Here is a 23,316-nt window from a genome sequence, read left to right as displayed (position 1 = left end):
TTCCTCATCTTTTTGTTTTTGACTGCAAGTTGCTTTTGAAGATATATGAAAAACCAAGAAAGACTCCTAAATATTGAAGGACGAAGAAAAGACCAATTAGTTTGTCCAGTAGTAATGGTTTCGGGCCAAGGTGAATTGGTGTGGTGGTACTAATTCGTATAGCTTTAGACTATACATATATTTCATCATTGGTAGAGGGGAGACTAATATTATTGGGAAGAGAAGTACTTCACTGTACTTAAATCGTCGAATACATTGAAGTAAAAGTGGCAAATACCATTAACCATGGTAAACTGTTGCTGTATAAATTTAAAAGGATTGGAATGGAATTACTACTTGCTGGAGACAAAATCGGGCATCAACAGTGTACTGACGCGTGGCTCAGGTCCCACGAAGACTGGTCGAATGCTGCCATGCGGCATGGCAAGACAGGGCCCCCGGCAGGTATCCAAGCACTCAGCCAGAACACAACACCTTTGCCAAAACGCACCTTGGCCAACAAAGCATCTCAGCTCGCATGGCGACCATAAGCCACGCACCGCCATGTCGCCCAATCAATTGTTGTCTTGAAATCCTTAAGACAGTGCAACTTCCCATAACCAATCATGCCATCAACATGCAAGGCCTGGGCAAGTAGGGGTAAAAGTCATCAATTTTTCTCTAGTCTCTAGAATCATTGGATTTCCGATGCACATGATTAAGTTCAGCCATAAGATATGGACAACCGGCGGCAGTTGGAAGACAAGGAAACAAGGCATAGGTGTAAAAGATGCTTTATTTGCAAACGAGCACCAATTTTGCATCCAGAGATGGAAGGTTTGAAAAGGATATGAAGTATGGGCCTCCTTTCTTTCAATAATGAAATTACTTTTATATTCTACACGAGTAATGCTTGCTGCAGATGTACCCCTGACACTTAATCTCAAAGAAAACGTCGAAATCTTACCACACCCACAAAAATCAAAAAAATCTCCCACCCTTTTACCTATTTTTGTTGTTTTATGTTGCTGCAAAGTGGAAGAAAAGAACTGAAACCCATGTTTCTGCTGTGCTTGGACATGTCTTCTTAATTTCAGCAAGCTGTCTTTTGCATCTTCCCTGAAAAACAAAGAAGCCTCCAAAACTAAACTATAAAGTTTGTAAGCAGTGGAAGCAAACTGGGATGCTCACGGTATTGTTCATAATGGAAGGATGTCTTTTCTTTCTCATCCTTGAATTTGGAGAATATGTCTACAAAATTCGTCCACAGTGGTTCAAAATTTAAAAATGAAGCAGAACAAAGAATTTGATAAATACATTTGTAAATTGGAAGGAAGCTTTACAGTCTCAAACAAATAAAAACACCAGTATGACAAATGCAGCCATTTCGAGAAGGAGACCATTGGATCCTTTACTGTATGACTAGTGAATTATATTGGAGTGAGAAGTCCCATTATCAGACAGGCAGAACATATATCATATTTAATTACCTTTTTATTTTATTTTTGTTGTTTGGTTTATCCATTACACTCACTAGAGAATAAAAAGGGAGTGCAGATATAATTTTCCATTAGTTTGGATGCTCCAAGATTAGTTGCAGCAAAATCTAGCAATTTCTTCATCCCTAAGACAAGAAATGGTTACATCTACTATTTCTAATTAAAGTTCACAGAGTTGTTTTTTAAAAGATGATGTTCACAAATTTATGGAACAGAAAAGACCCTACATGCAGCAATAAACTGCAATTTGCAATTCAGGGATTCCAGACCTTGCATCCACATCAAAATTTCTGGCCTAGATATATCTTAGCTAGTCTCCTCGTGATGTTATTTGCTTTAGGTAAAGGAAGAAAACAACTAACATAGACATTTAGAACATATATATTTTAAACAAAAACTAGAAACTCTCTTGAAACCTACGAAACTGGATTATTTACTACATCAGGAACATGGGTCTTCTTCTTCTTCTTCAGGTTGAGGTTTGGGCTGGAGATATGCCCAAACCAGGTCTATTTGGGTTTGAAGTTGGCTATGTGGTATTTTTTGTTGACATTACATAACAGGATTTTAGGCTTTTCACTGTGTCTGAACGGGTTACATCTGGAGCTAGCATTTCTCATTAATAGTATATTAGTCTTAAGGGACATTAACAGTACCAAAAGCTATGAACAGTCAAATGAATGGGGACATAATTTTCCAAAATGATCCTTCGAAACTTCAAAATCTAATCTTTGTAAGGTGTCTTTACACATTGCCAAAGATGCATGGAATATAAAAGTAATATACTAGGGGATACAAAATCAGGACACAACACCCTCAGACCTTCAATGCCAAATCTAAAGTGAACCTTCTCTTATGATCGTTGACAGGGTAGAAGTATCATGAGATGATCTTGTTGGAGATGATAGATATGGCTTTGGTGGCATTTGTAAGCCCTCAAGGGTACCTTCTAGCATTTCCACAACTCTATTCATTGAAGGTCGATTTGACGGAACTGTTTGTATGCACCACAAACCCACTAAAATCATTTTCCTTGCAGTTTTCTCTTCTTCGTCTGTTGTAACTCCATGTAGCTGTAGATCACCGTTTAAATCAAGGCGCTTGTATATCCAATGCGGAAAATATATTTCGCTGATATTTTCCACGCTGACATCGATGTTCTTTCTCCCTCCTACCATTTCTAGAACCATCATTCCATAGCTATAAACATCAGATTTGTGAGACACTCCTCCAATGTTTCTACAGAATAGCTCTGGGGCAGTGTATCCAGCAGTCCCTCGCTGATCCTGCATCGATATAATACTATCTTTTGTTGGGCATAGCTTAGCAAGTCCAAAATCTGAGATTTTAGGACAGAAGTCTTGATCTAGAAGAATGTTATGAGGTTTTATGTCGAAATGCAAAATGCGAGTGATACAACCACGGTGTAAATACTCTAGTCCTCGAGCAATTCCAACCGCAATTTGGTATAATGTTTCCCATCTCAATGGGTCTGTTTTTCTTGGTTTTTCAGTGTAGATGAACTTTTCGAGAGATCCATTCAACATGAACTCATAGATAAGAGCTCTCTTTGAACCCTCAGCACAGAAGCCTAGAAGACTAACAATGTTAACATGGTATGTCCTCCCGATGCTTGCGACCTCATTCATGAATTCTTCTCCGTTACCTCTAGACCCTCTCAAGACCTTCACAGCCACTAGACGGCCATCTTTGAGCTTGCCTTTGAAAACACTACCATATCCACCCTGGCCTAGTGTATCTTTGAAGGAACTGGTCATCTTCCTGATATCTGAATAAGAAAATCTTTGTGGAACGAGAGATCCATATTCCTGTATAAATGCCTCCACATTACAAGTGGTTTTTGTTCTCATCTTACTAAAAAAAAGTTTGTACAATGAGAATTTCCATCTTGATGATAGGCAGAAAAGGAGGCAAACAAGAAGGAAGCTCCCAACTCCTATGGTTACACCTGAAAGAGGAAGAAAGGGAGTTAGATGGTGTTAAACCTGAATATACTGCACTGTGCATGGTGCTAACTACTCTCCTACATTTCCCACGAATGCTATGGCTGCCATACGTTTTGGCATCCAACCTAATTTCTTTTGGGTTCAAATTTTGTGGAGACTTGCAATTTAAACATGCAAACTAAATACAAAAATTGGACCCAAAATACAATTAGGTTCCACACCCAAACAGGCCTTCGGAATTTTTCAGATTGCAAGTTCAACACACAAGTAGCACGGGAAAGCAATTAGAGGGGCATGGTATATGATGGTTACCACTGTAATATTCCATAGGGGATTACTAGTGTTATTTTATTTTAACCCCCACTTGTGTTTTCTATTCTCTTGTTTTATCTCTCGCAAATTTGAAGTGCTAGAGTTGCAGCCAAGTACACGCCATCAAGATATCTAGACAATCATTTACAAAACTAAATAATGATGGATTACTAAACTCTCATCATGAATTATGTTCCAAAAACTTCAAATTCTTCATATTATTAGCCAAGAATATAAATTCAACACCGTATTGAAAAACATCAAGATCATGCTAGCACAAAATTTAGCACAGCCGCCCCACATCACCCAATCAATTGGATCAAAGTGAATGGCACTGGTGCTGCAAAGTTAAGACCCGACACGTGGCGGGTGCAGAGGTTCAACTGGCTACTCTACTGCTAAGTTTGCAGTTGGGTTCTGTTATCCTGGGTCCAATACGATTGCGAGTTTTCAAGCTATCATCAAAGGTATCCAATCCGCCATAAATAAATTACTACTTCCTTCGCTTTGGACAGAAAGTTGCACCTTACCACTCAATGTCCTTTTCAAGGTTTACAAAACTCCTTTGAACTATACAGCTACTATGATCCAATTTTTTTATTTATAAATTGACATTTATTATTCCAAAGAGTTCCAAATAAGGGACAAGCTGTCCCCTAATAGGCTACAACAATACCCACCCTACATACTGTAGACTTAGTTTACATATCAGTTATGTGCAACTCATTCCCATTCCCCATTACATTACCCAATAGCCTAACTTCTATCGTACCCAACAAAAAGTTCCATAGCCCTGGCCCTTCCTTCACAAGGACACCTTTCTACACTGTTTTACGACAAATGGGCCTCACCTGCATCAAAGGAACTGTGGGCCCACGCAAGGGCTGGGGAGAGAGGCCCATCCCCATTGTATCAAACCCACTACTGCTTTCGATAGACACCCGTCCATGTCTCCTCGAAGAAATCGCTTCTATTAAATCTGAATATTTGTGGGCCCCACCAAGTCACGATATGTGTCCGCTATGCCACATAGACTTCCCCACTTCATTCCAGCTGGCGAGGTACGATTTCAATTTTCAAAATGCCCGCTCGAAGGCCTAGAGCTATTGTGCACCCCTAAATGTGTACGATAGCCGCCGTCCATCTTCTTCGGTCAAAGAACTATAGAAACCATGTTCAACCCTCACCCCCTCCATTGCATACTCGATTCTGCAGCTCGAAATATCCTCCTCCCCAGAATCATAATCACCTGACTTAGGGTCTGTAAACGAAACACACACAGGGACAGAAAGAGGGAAAGGAGAGAGATCCAGCCACATCCACTCCGGCCACAACCCAGATTAAAACCACACCCTGTTTTTTCCGCCGTCACAACAGATCCTGCGACCCCACCGGATTCCAGCCATCACAGAGCAGAAGTCGAATGTCAAAAAACCCCTTGAAATAAGAAGTTATTAACTTATTAAATATAATTAATTTTATTAAAATTTTATACTATTATAATGTGACCTCCAACACTTTTCTCAGCTGCTAAGTCCCTCAAGGTACCCACAACATGGTACTATTAGAAGATTTAGCCTTCCAAATAGATTGTTGTTTACCTTTACTCGTAGCCTGAGAGGGATGATTCACTTTTGAGGGAATGGTAGTACACCCTTATGAGAATATGACACCTTTGAGGGAGCATCAGTGGAAATATGTTGAGAGGAGACCTTTGCTTTGTTAACTCCCGATTTGCCCATCATATTAGGACTTAGGTCATCTCCAAATTTTTCATAAAAATATATCTAAAAACAATTTTATAGAGGGAAGGGCTACTACTAATTGGCTGACATTTACAAGGGTTAGTTGTGACCCACATGGTTTGTCTGGTGGACAACTACTACCGCCGACTCAAAGCCTCCTTAAAAAAAAGTTGGAGGGTCCTTATGGGGGGCAATGAATTGACGAGGCTAGAGTTGAGCAAGGGCAGTCTTGCTTCCTTTTCTATAATGTTCTACGTGATTCAATTAATCACAACCATAGGTAAGCATGCCAAAGTAGTGATAACTAAACATCAACATTCTAATTGTGTATAGGTATAGAGGGTACAAGGGTCACCTACAAGGTAAGCTTCTTATATGGTAACAACAATAGGGGTTACTCTTGTACGTGCAGGTAATAGTCTATAATATATATGATATGATACATAAGTTGTTATATAATTCTAGAACTTTTAAATCAATCTCAAACTAGGTGTAACCTATTTACACTATTTAGGATAAGTCCTTATTGGCTTTTTTGATATATCTGATTATCTCAAACTCATCCAAGTAGATTAATATACATATATTCATCCTAATCTCTTGAGGAATCGTGATGGCCTATCACCTAAATGTGATCTGCCGCATCCCACTTAACGGGATTGTTCTTCTTATGCGAGCATATAGTAGACTATTTTATTTAAAATATTATTTAATTAAATATTAAAATACCTTCTTACTATAGTTCAATGATATGCAGCATCACAAGCCGCAATATTAAGCAATAACATCTCATAAGTTACACAAATATAATCACAATTACTATCATGTATAAATTAGCATGTAATCAACATGTCCATGTAAAATTCACTAATAAGTGATATTTAAATTGCATAGTGTCTCTCTTTTAGTAAAATTAATTTCTTGGGATTAGGATTGGAACATTACATTAGCTCTCGGATGTAGATCATATGTTATGCTTTGTAATCTGTGTAGACAGTGGAAGCATTATGATTTCCTTCGCCCATGGACTCTGTCACAATACATGACGAACCACGTAGATCTCATGTTCTAGAATATTTTACTTGTTTGATTTCTCTATTTGTTTGTGTTACCATCTAACCCTTGATCTATGTTTTTCCAACAACCATATTTTTTAGCATTTCTAGAGTGGTTCAATGAAGGAGTTGTTGGCCCCAATTAGAGGGATCAATTATGTAGTGTTGTGATCAAAAGAGCAAGGCAAGAGGGCTTGGGAGATACATGGCCAACGGGTCCGTGTAGAGCTCCACCAAAACACAAATGCAACACCAAAATATAAAGAACTTTTATATATCTCAAAACAACTTACAATAGACTTGGTATTCTTTTCCCTTTTCCCTTAAAATCTCTACACTTCTCCCTTGAAGCTTCTCTTTGAGCTTTCCCTTGAAGCTCTTTTAGCTTACAATCTCTACAACAATGACTCCATACTTATAGACTCAAGACACACCTAAAATAGTAATCATTAAACACTTCGTTGTAGTTCCCATGAGTCCTTTAGGTATCCTATGCAGCATCATAGAAATTACTCATTGACACTTTGATGATCTAACCTAGATAAGGACTCTAGAAAACATACGACGACTTTTCAATTTTCCACACATAATAACTACCCTAGAAATCTATAAAGACTTTCCACAAAACCAACAAATATTGATTTTGATTTACAATTTCCAACACCGTTCCTTAAATCAAAATCCCAAAAAATTAAAGAATTTCTAATCTTCATCACTTTGATCATCATATGCACTTGATGAAATCTTCATCTTTAGCTTTGCAATTTCTTCTTCAAGCAACTCGATGTGATTCTTCAAATCTGTTACACATTCTCTTTCTTCCATTAGATTGTGATGATTGGCTTTGACAAAGACGATAGGGTAGCATTTTGGCAAAAAATGAATGTCTACTTGTGCTACGCTTTCTTCAGCTTCTTTCTTCGTAGTTGCCAGAATCCCGAAAAATTGATTTATCCAGTCATGCTTTCCAACTTCAACCGAGGCTTTGAAAATTGATCTGTGATTCGATCCATCTATCCAAACACCGTAAACGGGAGGCTTGACATTCAATTTTTCTGTAGTACCCTTTAGAAATGCTTTGAACAAATTTTGACAAAACTGGTTTCCATGGTGCTTTTACATAAACAAAAAACATAATAGTTTCCTTCTTGCAACATCGTTGAAAAAAGAAAATTGTTCTTTTTCCGAACACTCATCGGGATAATATGAGAAATTCGTTCTCCTTCCCGGGCACACAAAAGAAGACACTTGTCCTTTCAATCTTGAGAATAAGAGAAGAGTATCGTTCTCAATTCTAACACCAAAAATTTTGCACCACTCAATAAATGGAAACCCACAAGTAGATATATAGAAGAGTATCGTTTTCAATTCTAACATAAAACTTCTAAACAAAACCTCTCCCATAAACATTTAAAATCTGAACCAAAATCATCATAAAAACTTTTAAAATAGATCATCCTTCCAACCCAAACACATGAAGGAAAAATTTGATTTAAAAATTTAAATTTTGGAAAAGCACCACTTTGACAGACTTTCACTCTTTTGTCAATAACTTTTTGTGGGAAACTCCGATTGATTATCCTTTTTTTTTTGTTGGAAACTAAACTGAAAAATCTTTCCATCAGTATATGATAAGCCATATTTTGATTGAAATAAATATTTAAAAAAATAACCCAAATTAAACGTGCACAATTCTTGGATTGGATTTTCAACACAACACAATCTAAGCTCTAACACCACTTGTTGGCCCCAATTAGATGGATTGATTAGGTAGTGTTGTGATCAAAAGAGCAAGGCTAGAAAGCTTGGGAGATACATGGCCAACGGGCCCGTGTAGAGCTCCACCAAAACACAAATGTAACGCCAAAATATAAATAATGTGTATATAACTCAAAACAACTTACATGAGACTTGGAATTATTTTCCCTTTTCCATTAAAATCTCTACCCTTCTTCTCCCTTGAAACTTCTCTCTAAGCTTTCCCTTGAAGCTCTTTTACTTACAATCTCTACAACAATGACTCCATATATATGTATAGACACGAGACACATCTAAAATAGTAATCATCTTAGTTATAAATTCCGTTCCCGTCGCCGTTCCGTTTTAGCTACTGGAACGGAACGTTTCGGTGTTTCGGCTGTTTCGTTCGGCGTTTCGTTCAAAACTTTTCGTTCCGCTCCGGCGAGGGGAATTTTTTTTTTTAAAAAAAAAGTTAAAAATAGGAAAAAAAATCCAATGGGTATGGTAAATTTTTTGGAATTTTTTGAATTTTTTTCTAATTTTTTGCAAAAAGACGAAAATAGCCCTCCAAACAGCACCCCCACCGTTATAAAACGAGGGTAAATATGTAAAATACACTCCTCAACGGCCATAAGGGCATTTCTGTAATTTTTTGGATTTTTTTTTTAAAAAATTTTCCAACCCTTCCGGCCGGAATGACCGGAATCCGGACCGGAACGAAAAATATAGGCATTCCGTTCCGGAATCCGGACCGGAACCGGAATTCCGGTGCGTTCCGGCCGGAACGGAACGGAATTGATAACTAAGGTAATCATTAAACACTTTTGTTGTAGTTCACATGAGTCCTTTAGTTATCCTAAGCAACATCATAGGAATTCTCCATTGACTCTTCGATAATCTAACCAAGACATTAAGGACTCTAGAAAACATACAATGACTTTTCAATTTTCCACACATAATAACTACCCTAGAAATCCACAAAGACTTTCCACGAAACCAACAAATATTGATTTTGATTCACAATTTCCAACAAGAGTAGGGCGCCCTCTAAAATATTGATGTTAGCTCTAACAAAGATAAAGAGACTTCATATGAGTTGGTTGTAGTTTAAGTGAAGAAAACAAGACAATGAAGAAATTGGGTCTTGCAGTGATGTACCTAGAATGGCTTTCTTTTTCATTGTGCTATTTCGGTAGCCTGCAAAATCATGAGAAAGGTAATTAGATAATGAAGATCTATAAAACAAATGTGCAGCTCCCTCAGTATCACATTTTTTTAAAGATAAAAATGTAAAGTAGATCAACTATTCAATCCACGAGTTCATCTCCTAGTAAGTCCAGCACTAACTAGTTGAAAAAAATGGTAGAATAAAATATAATATAAATGCTTTATTAGATGCATAAAAATAATTTTAACCCGGGAAGCCACTCCGACGCTCAAGTCAGAAATCGGTATCACATGTAAAGCCAAGTGACAAAAATAGTAAGTGAGAGGGAGCTTATCTCCTAGGCTTAAGTTGAAGGTGAAATAATGGCTAGAAAGGTTTCCATCATGGTAACTTTGAGCATGGGGACTTATATAGAGAGGGAGCCTCTACACCGTAGCTTAGTGTGAGCACCACATGGTGTAGTCTCATCGGTGGAGAGGTGATGATGGCGCTGCACCATATCGGAGAGTCCTTTCACGGTCCCTGACAGTATGTCAGAAGAGGGGCGGATAGGGACACGGAAGGCAGAGGGTATGCTACTGGCCCGTGCCAAGGTGCTGAGGGAATTCCCGGTTTTATCCCCAACATAGGTCAAAATGCAGACAAAGCAAATCCTAGACGACTTGGCATCACGCCATCGAATTTGGTTGATGAATCATAACTTGGGAGAATCAGAGGAGTTTTGATTGACTTTCTAAGTAAAATGTAGACTCGGATGAGAATGCTGCCAAGGTAAAAGGTGTGGACTTGAGAGAGTCGACGATAATGCAGAGAGTACTTTTGAAACAACGATGGTTGCATGTACTTTTGAATGAAATTAGCGGCTATATAAGTGTTAGAAGTATTGTAGCTAAAGGGTTATTAAAGTGATGATAATGTCCCATTTGCAAATAAGATTAACTTTAACTAATCTTATTTGCAAATATGAACAGATTTCGGTGGTCCCGAAAGAGGTCTAACCTCAACATTGTATTCTTGACATTTCTTAAAGAGATATCAAAAGACAATCACAAAAGTTAGAAATTAAATCTAGGGCTCCCAGTATCATGACAAGCCAGTGCAAACCTTTCCTAGCATTTCTACTCTTTTCGTTTCTCTTTTTTGAGAATTGCTTCTTATAGGAAAAGACAAACAAAAGGGTTCCAAAATATAGCCATTTATAGAAGAAACAAGAAAACAAAAGGGGTCCAAAATATAGTCATTTATAGAAACAGGAAAACATTTCGGGTGCAAAATATAGTCATTTATAGAAACAGGAAAACAAAAGGGGTAGAAGTGTAGAAAAATGGTGTGGAGATATCATTTGCCTTGCAAAAACTAATCTCCAAGGAGCAAACTGAAATGAACCAAAAACATTATGGGTAGAGAGGCGTATGGTAAGGAGCATTTTAACAGCCCTCCCATCATGCCACTTATCCATGGCTATTATTTTTTATTGACAAATATACCCCTATTTTTTGACAAAATATTCAACATTTGAATGGGTGTGTGTTGCTACGGGCTACCTCGAGAGTTGCGTGTGCTCATATCGTTTTTCTAGAAAACGAGGACCTATGGAAAGGGCAACATACGGGAAGAAAAATCTGACCACAAGCAGTAAAAAAGGAAAAAAAAAAAGAAGGAAAAATTGCCAACGGGGACACACTTTTGAAAAATTGTTAAAGAGGGACAAATGGGGGTTATCAACCCTTTAAATAGGGTTATCAACCTCTCAAAAGGGGGTTATCAACCCTCTGTAACAATTTTTTGAAAGTGTGTCCCCTGTTGGCAATTCTCGTATTTTGATGCCCCCGATTCGAGCAATTTTGTCACCCTTTTGTTTTGCCTAAGTACAGCCGGGCCACACATCTGTCCTTAGTCGTGTGGGCCCACTGAAAGGCAACCAATAAGGGCGTTTTCTTTCTGAACTTTCTTCAGTGCGTTTGACCGTAAATGAAAGAAAATGAAGAAAGAAACCGGAAAATGTACCGAGGGGACAAGTTCTGGGTAAGTTCCATCCTCGCACTTGCAAAAGAAATGTATGGTGGTGTTATATCCACAATACCCATGAGTGGCTTCGCAAGCCCCCACAATCAGTAAACGAACTCCACTTCAACTGAAACCCCTGCTCTAACAAATTGCTGTAATTCCCGAATCCTACCGAATCATTCCACGCTGTATAGATCACCGGAACCACCACACTCTCCTCACAAAACCCACTCCAATTCAAACCCCCGGTAATCAGAGCGATATACGACTCTCGAGTTCCACTCCTCAGACAGAAAATGGAATATGCCATTGAGAAAGGCGAAGTCACCCAGGCTGGTGTCGCTCTTCTGAATGGCCCAGTTAGGCCGGAAGACGTTATCCCCGAACCTCGCGGGGGTGGGGCGGGCTCCGGTAGCTGCGTCCCCTGACTTAGAGCTCCCTGCTCCCCGGCCATAGGAGCCGACCAATTTCACAGTGGGCTTGCCCTTGGGAAGCGGTGCGTCCTTAGTTGGCACGGGACTTGAAATCTCAGGGGCTTTCCTCTTCTGGCTCTGCTGGCCTTGGCCCCTGCCGAAGGCCCCTTGCCTCACCTTCTTCAGCTTTGATTGCGTCTGCATTTCTGAAATTCAATAGCACAAACAAAAACCGGTCAGGGACAAAGAAGAGAAAAGAGGACTTAAAATCAAGACTCGCCACATACGTGCCGGGGTCGCAGTACTGATGCCGAGCCCGACCAGAACCTCTTCTCTAGAGAAGTCCGCACAGTGAATTACGCCCTCCCTGTGTAACTCATCACAGACTAGGGCGAACATTCTCAAATCCTCGCCCTCCAAGAGCGGCTTGCGGCTCAGCGCAAGTGTGTCCAGGGTGTCCCACTTCAAAGGAACCGGCCAGGGCTCAGTGGGCTCGCCGTCCTCAATATAGAAAAACCTGTTCTTCCATAGGTGTATGGAGGATGGAATGCCAGTAATCATTTTCACCTCGAGGCGTTGGCGGATATAAATCCAACCCCCATCCTTATCCCTCTTCAGGTGCGCACACATCCGAAACAGCGGTAGGGACAAGCTCCTTTGGAGCCGGCCCTGGACGAGGTATATGAACCCGACCAGCGTCCTCCATGAGTTCGGCACGACCTGAGCCGGAGCCAGACCATAATATCGAAGGACCGCGACGAAGAATGGATGCAAAGGGAACCTGAGCCCGGCTCTTAACGACTCATCGTAAAGACAGATGTCGGTGCTGTCGTTGCAAGCCTTATCTCCCTCTATTGCAGCCCTCAGCCTGAACCTTTGGGGAATACAATACCTATCTCTAATGTCCCATAATCTGGACTCATCAAGGATATTCTCCTCGTAAAGAGCCTGAATGTTATATTTGGGATCGGCGTCCATCCGAGCCCTAGCAGTGACCTCGACGGCCTGGCCCGGAAGGAATGTGATGGACGCCTCGGTGGCGTCACTACCTGCACTCGCCTCTGTTCGGAAGTAGCTATCAGTTGGGAGCGGGGTGGTATTCAGATCCAAAATCACCTCGTCCCCACTATCTACGACCTCTACACTAACATCAGGACTCGCCATATAGGGGTCGGGAGTCCTAGTCGGATTAGTTTGGGTCCTCTTCGACAAACTAGACCCTGAACTACTCGAAGATGCGGACTCCCCTGAAGAGGACTTAAAACCGGACTCCGAACCGAACTCAGGGCTAGAGGTACTACGGGACATGAAGAACGTAGGAAAAGAAACAAATAAAAGACGTGCTCAAGAAGATTACCGGTCTGAACTGAGAGCTCATAATTCGTGGACGGCTACAACCACAAGCTACTTGAGCCAAACAGGCAGCGCAAAAAGCAAGAGTAAAAAGTTAAAAGTTAAAAAATGAAGGGTGAAAACCTCTTCTTATAGCCTCTAAGCTTGAGGAGGTTCGCATTCGTGAACCAGGTAGCCCCACGTGTCTTTCATTAATGGAGGGCACACACTTTGAGGCAAGGACGTGAGTAAATACGCGCGTATAGACTACGCGCGTACGGTATGGATGCGAAAAAAAATCTCCAAGGGGTTAAGGGTTGTCCATAAAGTGCTCGTGTACGGGATACCTTTTAAACAATTGTGCCCGTCTAAAAAATCTGCTTGGCCCAAGCCGGACAGAATATAACGCGTCCGCTAGATGACAAAAATCTGCCCGGCCCAAGCCGGCCAGAATATGACGCATCCGCTAAAGGACAAAAATTTGCCCGGCCCAAGCCGGATAGAATATGACGCGTCCGCTAGACGACAAATATGTGTCCGTCCCAAGCCGGCCAGAATATGACGCATTCGCTAGAAGACAAAAATCTGCTTGGCCCAAGCCGAACAGAATATGACGCGTTCGCTACAAGACAAAAATCTGCCCGGCCCAAGCCGCCTAGATGGATTGGCCGGACAGATTTCGCTCCAAGTTTTTGCCCGTCCCAGGCCGCCCAGATAGCTTGGCCGGACAGATTTCACGCCAGATTTTCTGCCCGTCCCAGGCTGCCCTGATGGATTGGCTGGACAGATTTCACTCCAAAAATCTGCCCGGCCCAAGTAGCCTAGATGGATTGGCTGGACAGATTTCACTCCAAAAATCTGCTCGGCCCAAGTCGCCCAGATGGATTGGCCCGACAGATTTCGCTCCAAGTTTCTGCCCGTCCCAGGCCGCCCAGATAGCTTGGCCAGACAGATTTCACGCCAAGTTTCTGCTCGTCCCAGGCCGCCCAGATGGATTGGCCGGACAGATTTCACTCTAAGTTTCTGCCCGTCCCAGGCCGCCCAGATAGCTTGGCCGGACAGATTTCACTCCAAGTTTCTGCCCATCCTCGGCCGCCCAGATAGCTCTACCGGACAGATCCTTTCGCTTCATTTTTCCAGCCGCCCCAAAGCACAGCCTCACACTTCCCCAAATCATCACAATGACTTGGAGAACTGGGGGGACAACTGATGGGGTATGAAAAACAACAACTAATGAGTTGTCGACAAGTGGCCCCGGAGGGCCCACCACGAATTCGACACCTGCCCAGGGGTAATTCGGTAATTACCTGAGAGTAGGTAATCCTAAACCCACAGAAGGGCAGACACCTGTCCTGGGGTAGGTAATCCAACCACCCCTGGCCTCCCTCTATAAAAGGCCTCTTAAGGCTCAAAGTAAAAGGGTAATAACTTCTAAGCTACCACTCCTAAATTTTTGGCTCTGCACTCCTGCTCATACTGACTTGAGTGTCGAAGGGCCCGTCCGGAGCAACGACTCCGGATTGGTCTTCTGACCTCGTGTGCTCTTGTGCAGGACTCAGCTCCTCGGGTCCTCCAGCTCGGCTTTTACGTCACTGTTGTATCTGTTACCGATTTTAGGCCTAACAAATATCTTCGATGTAGTATTAGTCGTAGGAGAGACTAAGAACAGTCCGTTGATTGGGGAGACTAAGAATAGTTCGTTGATTGTAGCAGGAGAGGCCGGAGTTTGGGTAGCCGCAGTATTGGTCACCTCCATCATTGTACCAGAAAGGGTAGCTGATGCTGATGTTATTGCTGCAGTTGAACAAGGAAGTGCAGTTATGGTATTCAATTGGGGTGCCACGGGCAGAGGTGAAGAGGAGGAGGAGAAGGAGGAGATGAGGTGGAGACATTGGAAAAGAAGAAGATTGTTTGGAGGAAAGAGCAAAAATGTTTGGGAGTGGCTAAAATGGGTGGGGGTTCGGTGGGGGTTTGTTTTAGTACCTGGTCATTGGTTCTAAAAAGTCTAAACTTATGGGCAGTGTGAATGTTAGAATAATTCTCACTAGAGAAAGTAGGCGAGAAATTATATTCTTTTCTACTAAACTTTGGACAATTTTCCCAACTTTTGAAAAGAAGGATGGAAGTGCGGTTAGATTAAGACGTGACAGATTAGAAGAGTTGTAAAAGCTAGAAAAGGGTGGACGTATCAATTCCCTAATTACTTCTGAGACAAAAAAGGATGGCACACATCAGATGTGATGGTCTCTGTTCACGCCAGTTAATTTGGCATAGGAAAATTGAACATTTATCAAATTCTAGGATATCCAATACTATGGGATAAGGCACAAGGCATATAGTGATAAATATTAAGGACGTGTTGGGCAACTATTATTTTACGGGATCCTCCCGCTTTTTAGGTGTGTAGAATGAGAAAAGCAAAAAATATCTAGAAAGCTATATGTGACCCACTAAGCCGCTTTCACAATTTCACCTTCTTTAGCAAATAAAAATCAAGATTCTTTGGAGCGACTTGTAGTTGCTTCCGAAGATTCTTATTAACCCATTTCTGCCCAATTAATTGGGCGAGAATGAGAAGGCTTGCCGGACATGCCCTAAGTTTACAATGTTATCTACAAGGCTCGTGTTCAAAATTATATGTAATACAAACATTCAAAAAACGTTATAGTTAATTCAAAGAAAGTAATATTGGTGTAGCCAGAAGCGCAAAGAACCTGTCAGGTTTGAACAACGTCAACACTGATCGGATAAACCTTCGAATCCACGAAGGGCGTTCTACGAATCCACGAAGAACAAAACAAAACTAACAAGAAACATCTTCTTTCTTTTGATTTTATTAAAATTAAAGTGTTAAAATTAGGGGTGTTCATTATTCGGTTATAACCGAATAACCGAACCGAACCGAATTGGTTCTCGGTCGGTTCGGTTCGGTTTTTTTCCTTTTTTTTTCCTTTTCGGTTTGGTTTCGGTTTCGATTATCTCAAAAAAAAATTTGGTTGACTGAAATTTTGATAAAAACCATTATTTTATTTTTTTAAAAGTGCTATATGGGCACTCCGTAGGATGATCAAAACTGTCCATTTGATTGATCACAACTTAATTAGGGTGTGCTCAAAAAATCATTTCGATTGGATGATCCTAGCCCTCCAATTGAAACTAGATTTTGTTTTTTCCCCTCTTTTTCTCACACTATTCGGTTAACCGAAATAACCGAATTTTTTATCGGTTCAGTTTTGGTTCAGTTTTTAAAAATTTCGGTTCGATTTCGGTTACCGAAATTTGATAACCGAAATTACTAGGATTATCAAATTTCGGTTATTTCAGTTCAGTTATAACCGAATAACCCCCCTAGTTAAAATCGTCCAAACAACCCTTTGACGTTAGTTTTATAATAAACTTTCAATACTTTCCAACTATGACTCAAATAACTATTCCTAATTGAACTAAATTTCTAAATTCACGTAGACTGGAGTGCTCAAAATCCCAAACCAAGCAACATAAAGTAAAATTAGACTATTTTATAAATGGAAACGTGATGCAAAAATAGAGAAACTTGGTTACATGTTTTAACTTGCTAATTCAACTTCGACGTGCTAATTCATGAAATGTTGCTAATGTAATTGACGTCACTACATCAATCCCTTCCACTTGAAGAGAACTCGACCTCGAGTTCAGTGGTGATGTCGTCATAACATCTCCAACTTCACAGACTTTGACACGGCGATGCTTTGCCTTTTCTGCATTGTACTTAGCACTGGACCCGGTAAGCTTATTTTTGACACCTTTTTATTTGTGTTTCTGATTCTTCTTCTTCTTGGATTTGACTAGGAATTCCTTTGTCATCAAACACGATTGCCCATCCACTTGAGATGCTTTAGCGTTCTCCTCTACTTTTGATGTGCACATAACACGATGAATCACCAAGGATTGTCCGGGACCACAAATGGTAGGATGAGGTCGTGTTCTCTATTTTGCTCCTCTTTATGCTCCTCTACATCACACTGCTTCGGATCATCATCTTCATGCTTGTCACCAACAGCTAGATTGGTCGTACGCCTGCCACCTTGGGGACACTGATTGGATTTGTTGCACAATTGGTTGCATTTGTAGCATACAATCTGCTGCTTGAACTGGGACTTGTACGGATCAAGCAGTGAGAGGGTCATTGCCGTAGTAGAAGGAACACATCTGCATCCTCTTCGTTGTGTTGGGAAGCCTGGGAGGGTTTGCTTGCCCCAACAAGAGGATTGTGAACCTCCTCCTCTTTTGTTGTCGCCGTCGGCGATGTCTCTACTGCGGCTTGACTCGCGTAAAAATTCCTCTGGGATGGACGGTTGATTATGGTCTCAACTTGTTCTACTATCTTCACGGGTTCAAATAGTGTCTAAACCAGATGAAGGGTTACCTGATCATAGATTTTCTAACAAAGACCATCGATGTAGCCCACTACACACTGTATCTCAGTATCCGCAATATCATTCCTAGATGGTAGCTGGTAAAACTCTTCGGTGTAATCCCGCATTGATTTACTACATTGGCGGCAATTTTGGTATTGTTGAAACAATACATGATCATAATCAATAGGAAGAAATCTCTCACGAAGGATTTGATGCATCCATGCCCACGTCCAGATTGATCTTTTTCCCATCCTTGTATGAGAGAGTTGGAGTTGGTCCCACCATGCCGAAGCTCCTCCCTTAAGTTTGATAGTCACAAGTTTTGTATCATTCTCCTCAGGTACTTTCAGGTAGTCAAAAAATATCCCAACTGCGACAATCCAATCAAAAAAATCTTCAATGTGGAGTTAGCCATTAAACTCGGGCAAATCCACCTTAATATGATAATTGCGATCACGAGCCACGGGCTGCAGAGCGCAACCAAGGGCATACCTTAGATGGTAATCATTGTTGGGAAAATATGTAACTCTAGGGTTGGGGCGTGAAACTCGATGTAGATCTTGAGCATGCCGCCGTCGATCATCGCCGTCGATATGGGGTTGCTCGCGCTTGATAGGATTTAACCATGCCAAGTGTTCCGCTATTTGATTAACGGTAGCCTATAGATCATTAAACATCTCTATCGTCATGGTCGATTGATTTTATCGTTCTTCGTGGGAAGCCATGGAGCATAGCAGGGCTTTTATACTACCTCGCATAGGCCAGAAGCGTGTAGAACGAGTTAGAGTTGAACAACGTCGATAGCAATCGGATAAACTTATATGCATAATTTAGTGTTTCGGAACGTGAATGGGGTCATAATGCCGACAAAGCAAATCCTAATCGACTCAGCCCTGCAAGATTGAGTACTCAGTTGATGTAATCATAACTCACACGGACTCGGACAACAATGTGGCCAGGGAAAGGGAGTTGATTTGCGTGAGTCATAGACTATGACACAGGAGTTTTGAAACTATGATTCATATAGTCTTAGTTGCATGTATTCTTGAATGAAATTAGTGACTATATATAAGTGTTATAAGTATTGTAGTCAAGAGTTCTTAAAGTGATGATAACGTTCCATTTTCAAATATTTGCAAATAAGAACAGATTCTGCTGGTCTTTAATGAGGTCTTACTTCATTGTTAATCGTGGAAGATAAAGCCATGTTTAGAAACAGACAAACACGAGAGGTAGGAGAAAACTGAAATGAACCAAAACCATTGGTAGATAAGTCTGGTAAGAAGCTTCTAATCAGACCTCTCATCATGCCAGATACCTAACTCCATCATTATGTTTTAATGACCTCTCACCCTTTTGTTGGCCTAGGTAAAACCGGGCCCACACGCACCAAACACAGTGGACTTCAGTACTGTGGGTTCCACCGTGTGGTAACCAACCAAGAGGCCGTTCTTTTTTCTGATGATTTTAATCAGATGCGTTTGACCGTAAATTCATCCATTTTCATAAATGCAGAAAGAAAATGAGGAAGGAAACCGGAAAACTTACCGGGGGGACAAGTTCTGGAATAAGTTCCATCCTCGCATATGCAAAAGAAATTCAAGGTGGTGTTATATCCGCAATACCCATGAGACTCTTCGCAAGCCCCACAATCAGTAAAAGAACTCCACTTCAACTGAAACCCCTGCTCCAACAAATTGCTGTAATTCCCGATTTCTACCGAATCATTCCACGCTGTATGGATCACCGGAACCACCACGCTCTCCTCGCAGAACCCACTCCAATTCAAACCCCCAGGAATCAGAGCGATATACGATTGTCGAGTTCCGCTCCTCAAACAGGAAAGGGAATATGCGGTCGAGAAAGGTGAAGAAGAGCAGTTGAAGAATAAGGTGAAATTCAGGTCCACCTCGCTGTAGAACGACAACGGTGTGGCTACGAGTGTGACGTTGTTACGTACCCTTGGGCATGTACTCTGCCTCAAGTCGATGTCGACGACGGTGATGGTCTGTTCATTGTAATTAATATCTTCGACGTAGTATTCGTCGTAGGGGAGAACAGTTCGTTGATTGGGGAGACTAAGAACAGTTCGTTGATTGTTGCAGTAGAGGCCGAGGTTTGGGTAGCCGCAGTATTGATCACCTCCATCGTTGTACGACCAGAAAGGGTAGCTGATGCTGATGTTATTGCCGCAGTTGAACGAAGAAGTGCAGTTATGGTATTCAATTGGGGTGCCACGGGCAGAGGTGAAGAGGAGAAGGAGGAGGAGGAGGAGGAGGTGGAGATGAGGTGGAGACATTGGAAAAGAAGAAGATTGTTTGGAGGAGAGAGGAGAAATGTTTGGGAGTGGGTAAAATGGGTGGGGGTTCGGTGGGTGTTTGTTTTAGTACCTGGTCATTGGTTTTAAAAAGTCTAAACTTATGGGCAGTGTGAATGTTAAAATAATTCTCATTAGAGAAAGTAGGCGAGAAATTATATTCTTTTCTACTCAACTTTGTACAATTTTCACAACTTTTGAAAAGAAGGATGGAAGTGCGGTTAGATTAAGACGTGACGGATTAGAAGAGTTGTAAAAGCTAGCAAAGGGTGGACGTATCAATTCCCGAATTACTTCTGGGACAAAAAAGGATGGCACACATCAGATGTGATGGTCCGTTCACGCCAGTTAATTTGGCACAGGAAAATTGAACCTCTGAATTGCTGTGGTGTGTCACATAAACAAACCACGGATGCGTAAGTGGGAAATGTCATCTCCACAACCATATTTGATATTTGGGTTAACCTATGTTGTCATTTAGTATGAGGATCTATTTTCCCTAGGCCGTTAAACTTTTTCTGAAATGTCTGATGCTGAAGATAAAATTTTGACGTTAATTCAAGGTGGCAAATGGGCCACGGCATGATAACTCTTGGCCCAACGTGGCCTCGGGCCAAGCACGGCACGATAACTCTCGGCCCAACATGGCCTACGGGCCCGACCCGGCACGGCACGGCACGATTTGGCCACGAGCCCACAGCTCGTGCCGTGCCAGGCCATGCCAGCCTGGGACAACAGCCACATAGGTTCACTTTTTAACAAATTTTGTTGTGGCAGGCCGCCTATTAGGGGTGCACATTCGGTTTAAACTGAACCAAAATAACCAAAATGAGGAAACCGAACAAATATATTGGAGAGAAGCATCTACTACTATTCAAATCGTTTTTCTAGAAAAGGAGAACTTAGGCGAGGGATAAGATAAGGAAAGAAAAATATGACCTCAAGCAGAAAAAAAAAGACTCACCTTTTGTTGGCCTAGGTAAAGCCGGGCCCACACGCACCAAACACAGTGGACTCCAGTACTGTGGGTCCCACCGTGTGGTAACCAACCAAAAGGCCGTTCTTTTTTCTGATGAGCGTTTGACCGTAAATTCATCCATTTTCATAAATGCAGAAAGAAAATAAGGAAGGAAACCGAAAAACTTACCGGGGGGACAAGTTCTGGGATAAGTTCCATCCTCGCATATGCAAAAGAAATCCAAGGTGGTGTTATACCCGCAATACCCATGAGAGGCTTCGCAAGCCCCACAATCAGTAAAAGAACTCCACTTCAACTGAAACCCCTGCTCCAACAAATTGCTGTAATTCCCGAATCCTACCGAATCATTCCACGCTGTATAGATCACCGGAACCACCACGCTCTCCTCACAAAACCCACTCCAATTCAAACCCCCAGTAATCAGAGCGATATAAGATTGTCGAGTTCCGCTCCTCAGACAGGAAAGGGAATATGCCGACGAGAATGGTAAAGAAGAGCAGTTGAAGAATAAGGTGAAATTCAGGTCCACCCTGCTGTATAAGGACAACGGGGTGTTTTCGAGTGTGACGTTATTACGTGCCCTTGGGCATGTGCTCTGCCTCAAGTCGATGTCGACGAGGGTGATGGTCTGTTCATTGTAATTAATATCTTCGACGTAGTATTCGGCGTAGGCGAGACTAAGAACAGTTCGTTGATTGTAGCAGGAGAGGCCGAAGTTTGGGTAGCCGCAGTATTGATCCCCTCCATTGTTGTACCAGAAAGGGTAGCTGATGTTGATGTTATTGCCGCAGGTGAAGGACGAAGTACAGTTATGGTATTCAATTGGGTTGCAACGGGCAGAGGTGAAGAGGAGGAGGGGGAGGAGGAGGAGGAGGAGATGAGGTGGAGACATTGGAAAAGAAGAAGATGGTTTGGAGGAGAGAGGAGAAATGTTTGGGAGTGGCTAAAATGGGTGGGGGTTCGGTGGGTGTTTGTTTTAGTACCTGGTCATTGGTTTTAAAAAGTCTAAACTTATGGGCAGTGTGAATGTTAGAATAATTCTCATTAGAGAAAGTTGGCGAGAAATTATATTCTTTTCTACTAAACTTTGTACAATTTTCACAACTTTTGAAAAGAAGGATGGAAGTGCGGTTAGATTAAGACGTGACAGAATAGAAGAGTTGTAAAAGCTCGAAAAGGGTGGACGTATCAATTCCCGAATTACTTCTGTGACAAAAAAGGATGGCAAACATCAGATGTGATGGTCTGTTCAGGCCAGTTAATTTGGCACAAGAAAATTGAACCTCTGAATAGCTGTGATGTGTAGTGTGTCACATAAACAAACCACGGATTTGTAAGTGGGAAATGGTATCTTCACAACCATATTTGATATTTGGGTTAACCTATGTTGTCATTTAGTATGAGGATCTATTTTCCCTACGCCATTTAACTTTTTCTGAAACGTCTGAAATCTCAAGTCTAGTCTTCTCAAGGTATGGAGTTTCTACAAGACCAAGCTTCTAAGAAATTGCAGACATCTATTTTCCCTAGGCCGTTAAACATTTTCTGAAACGTCTGAAATCTCAAGTCTAGTCTTCTCAAGGTATGGATTTTCTACAAGACCAAGCTTCTAAGAAATTGCAGACATGTTGACTGCTGAGGCACTCAACACCATGAAATGCACGGGTTGGTTCTCTTTCCACACGCCGTATGGCACACGTAGGAGTGTGGGATTTCACGAGAAAGAAATCAGTACACCCGAATTAGTATTGGTACCATCTCAACTAGTCTTTCTTGTTTTGCTTTCAAATTTGAAGTCTCAAAATGGGTCCCACAATGGCAACATGTGAATTTAGGGCCTTCAATAACATGATAAGCCCGACATGGTCCTCGGACTAAGGCGCTGTCAAAATTAGGGCTGCAACTCGGGTCGGGCGGGTTGGGTTTTGGAGAACCCAACCCTACCCGAGAAATATCTCGGGTCGGGTCGGGTCGGGTTTTTTTTTGGAAAACCCACGATTCCCAAACCCGGCCCTACCCATGATAAATCTCGGGTCGGTTCGGGTCGGGTCGGATTTTTTCACGTTGACGCAATTTTTTAAGGAAAATTCTTGTTTGGCAAGGCAACTCAACTCATAGAAGCAGAAATTACACTCACATTACACTTGAATCAAACAATGATGTAATTACACTCACATTACACTTGAATCAAACAATGTTGTAATCAAACAATGTTGTAATTACAATCAAACAATGCTGAATCAAACACTTGAATCAACTCAACTCATAGAAGTAGAAATTACACTCACATACAGTAACAGTGGGTGCGTGGGTTTTCACTTTTAACTTTTAACTAACAATAGAAAAAAATGTACATACTATAACTTATGTAACTCGGGTCGGGTCGGGTCGGGCCCCTTCAAACCC

At 41.5% G+C, this 23,316-nt stretch overlaps 1 protein-coding gene across 3 annotated transcripts; it reads right to left on the bottom strand.

The window, feature by feature from the left end:
• Window positions 1–2,170: 2,170 nt before the first annotated feature.
• LOC143884769 (LEAF RUST 10 DISEASE-RESISTANCE LOCUS RECEPTOR-LIKE PROTEIN KINASE-like 2.1) lies at window positions 2,171–21,911 on the bottom strand. 3 transcript variants are annotated; one of them, XM_077388538.1, is made up of 3 exons: window positions 21,079–21,911; window positions 9,456–9,494; window positions 2,171–3,447 (listed from the first exon to the last, which is right to left on the bottom strand). In XM_077388538.1, exons 1-3 carry the CDS (start codon window positions 21,800–21,802, stop codon window positions 2,315–2,317), a joined length of 1,896 nt encoding a protein of 631 aa, XP_077244653.1. In that variant the 5' UTR covers window positions 21,803–21,911; the 3' UTR covers window positions 2,171–2,314. The 3 variants fall into 3 exon arrangements, with proteins under 3 accessions (XP_077244653.1, XP_077244652.1, XP_077244654.1); XM_077388537.1 differs by lacking the exon at window positions 21,079–21,911 and adding an exon at window positions 19,163–20,559; XM_077388539.1 differs by lacking the exons at window positions 9,456–9,494; window positions 21,079–21,911 and adding an exon at window positions 19,163–20,559.
• Between the last annotated feature and the right edge of the window lie 1,405 nt (window positions 21,912–23,316).

Source organism: Tasmannia lanceolata, unplaced genomic scaffold (assembly GCF_043159265.1).
Source record: "Tasmannia lanceolata isolate RefF3 unplaced genomic scaffold, GAP_Taslan_0.1 ptg000008l, whole genome shotgun sequence".
NCBI classification, from domain to species: Eukaryota; Viridiplantae; Streptophyta; class Magnoliopsida; order Canellales; family Winteraceae; genus Tasmannia; species Tasmannia lanceolata.
The sequence above is the reverse complement of the archived record's forward strand: the minus strand, read 5'-3'. Positions and strand labels throughout refer to the sequence as shown.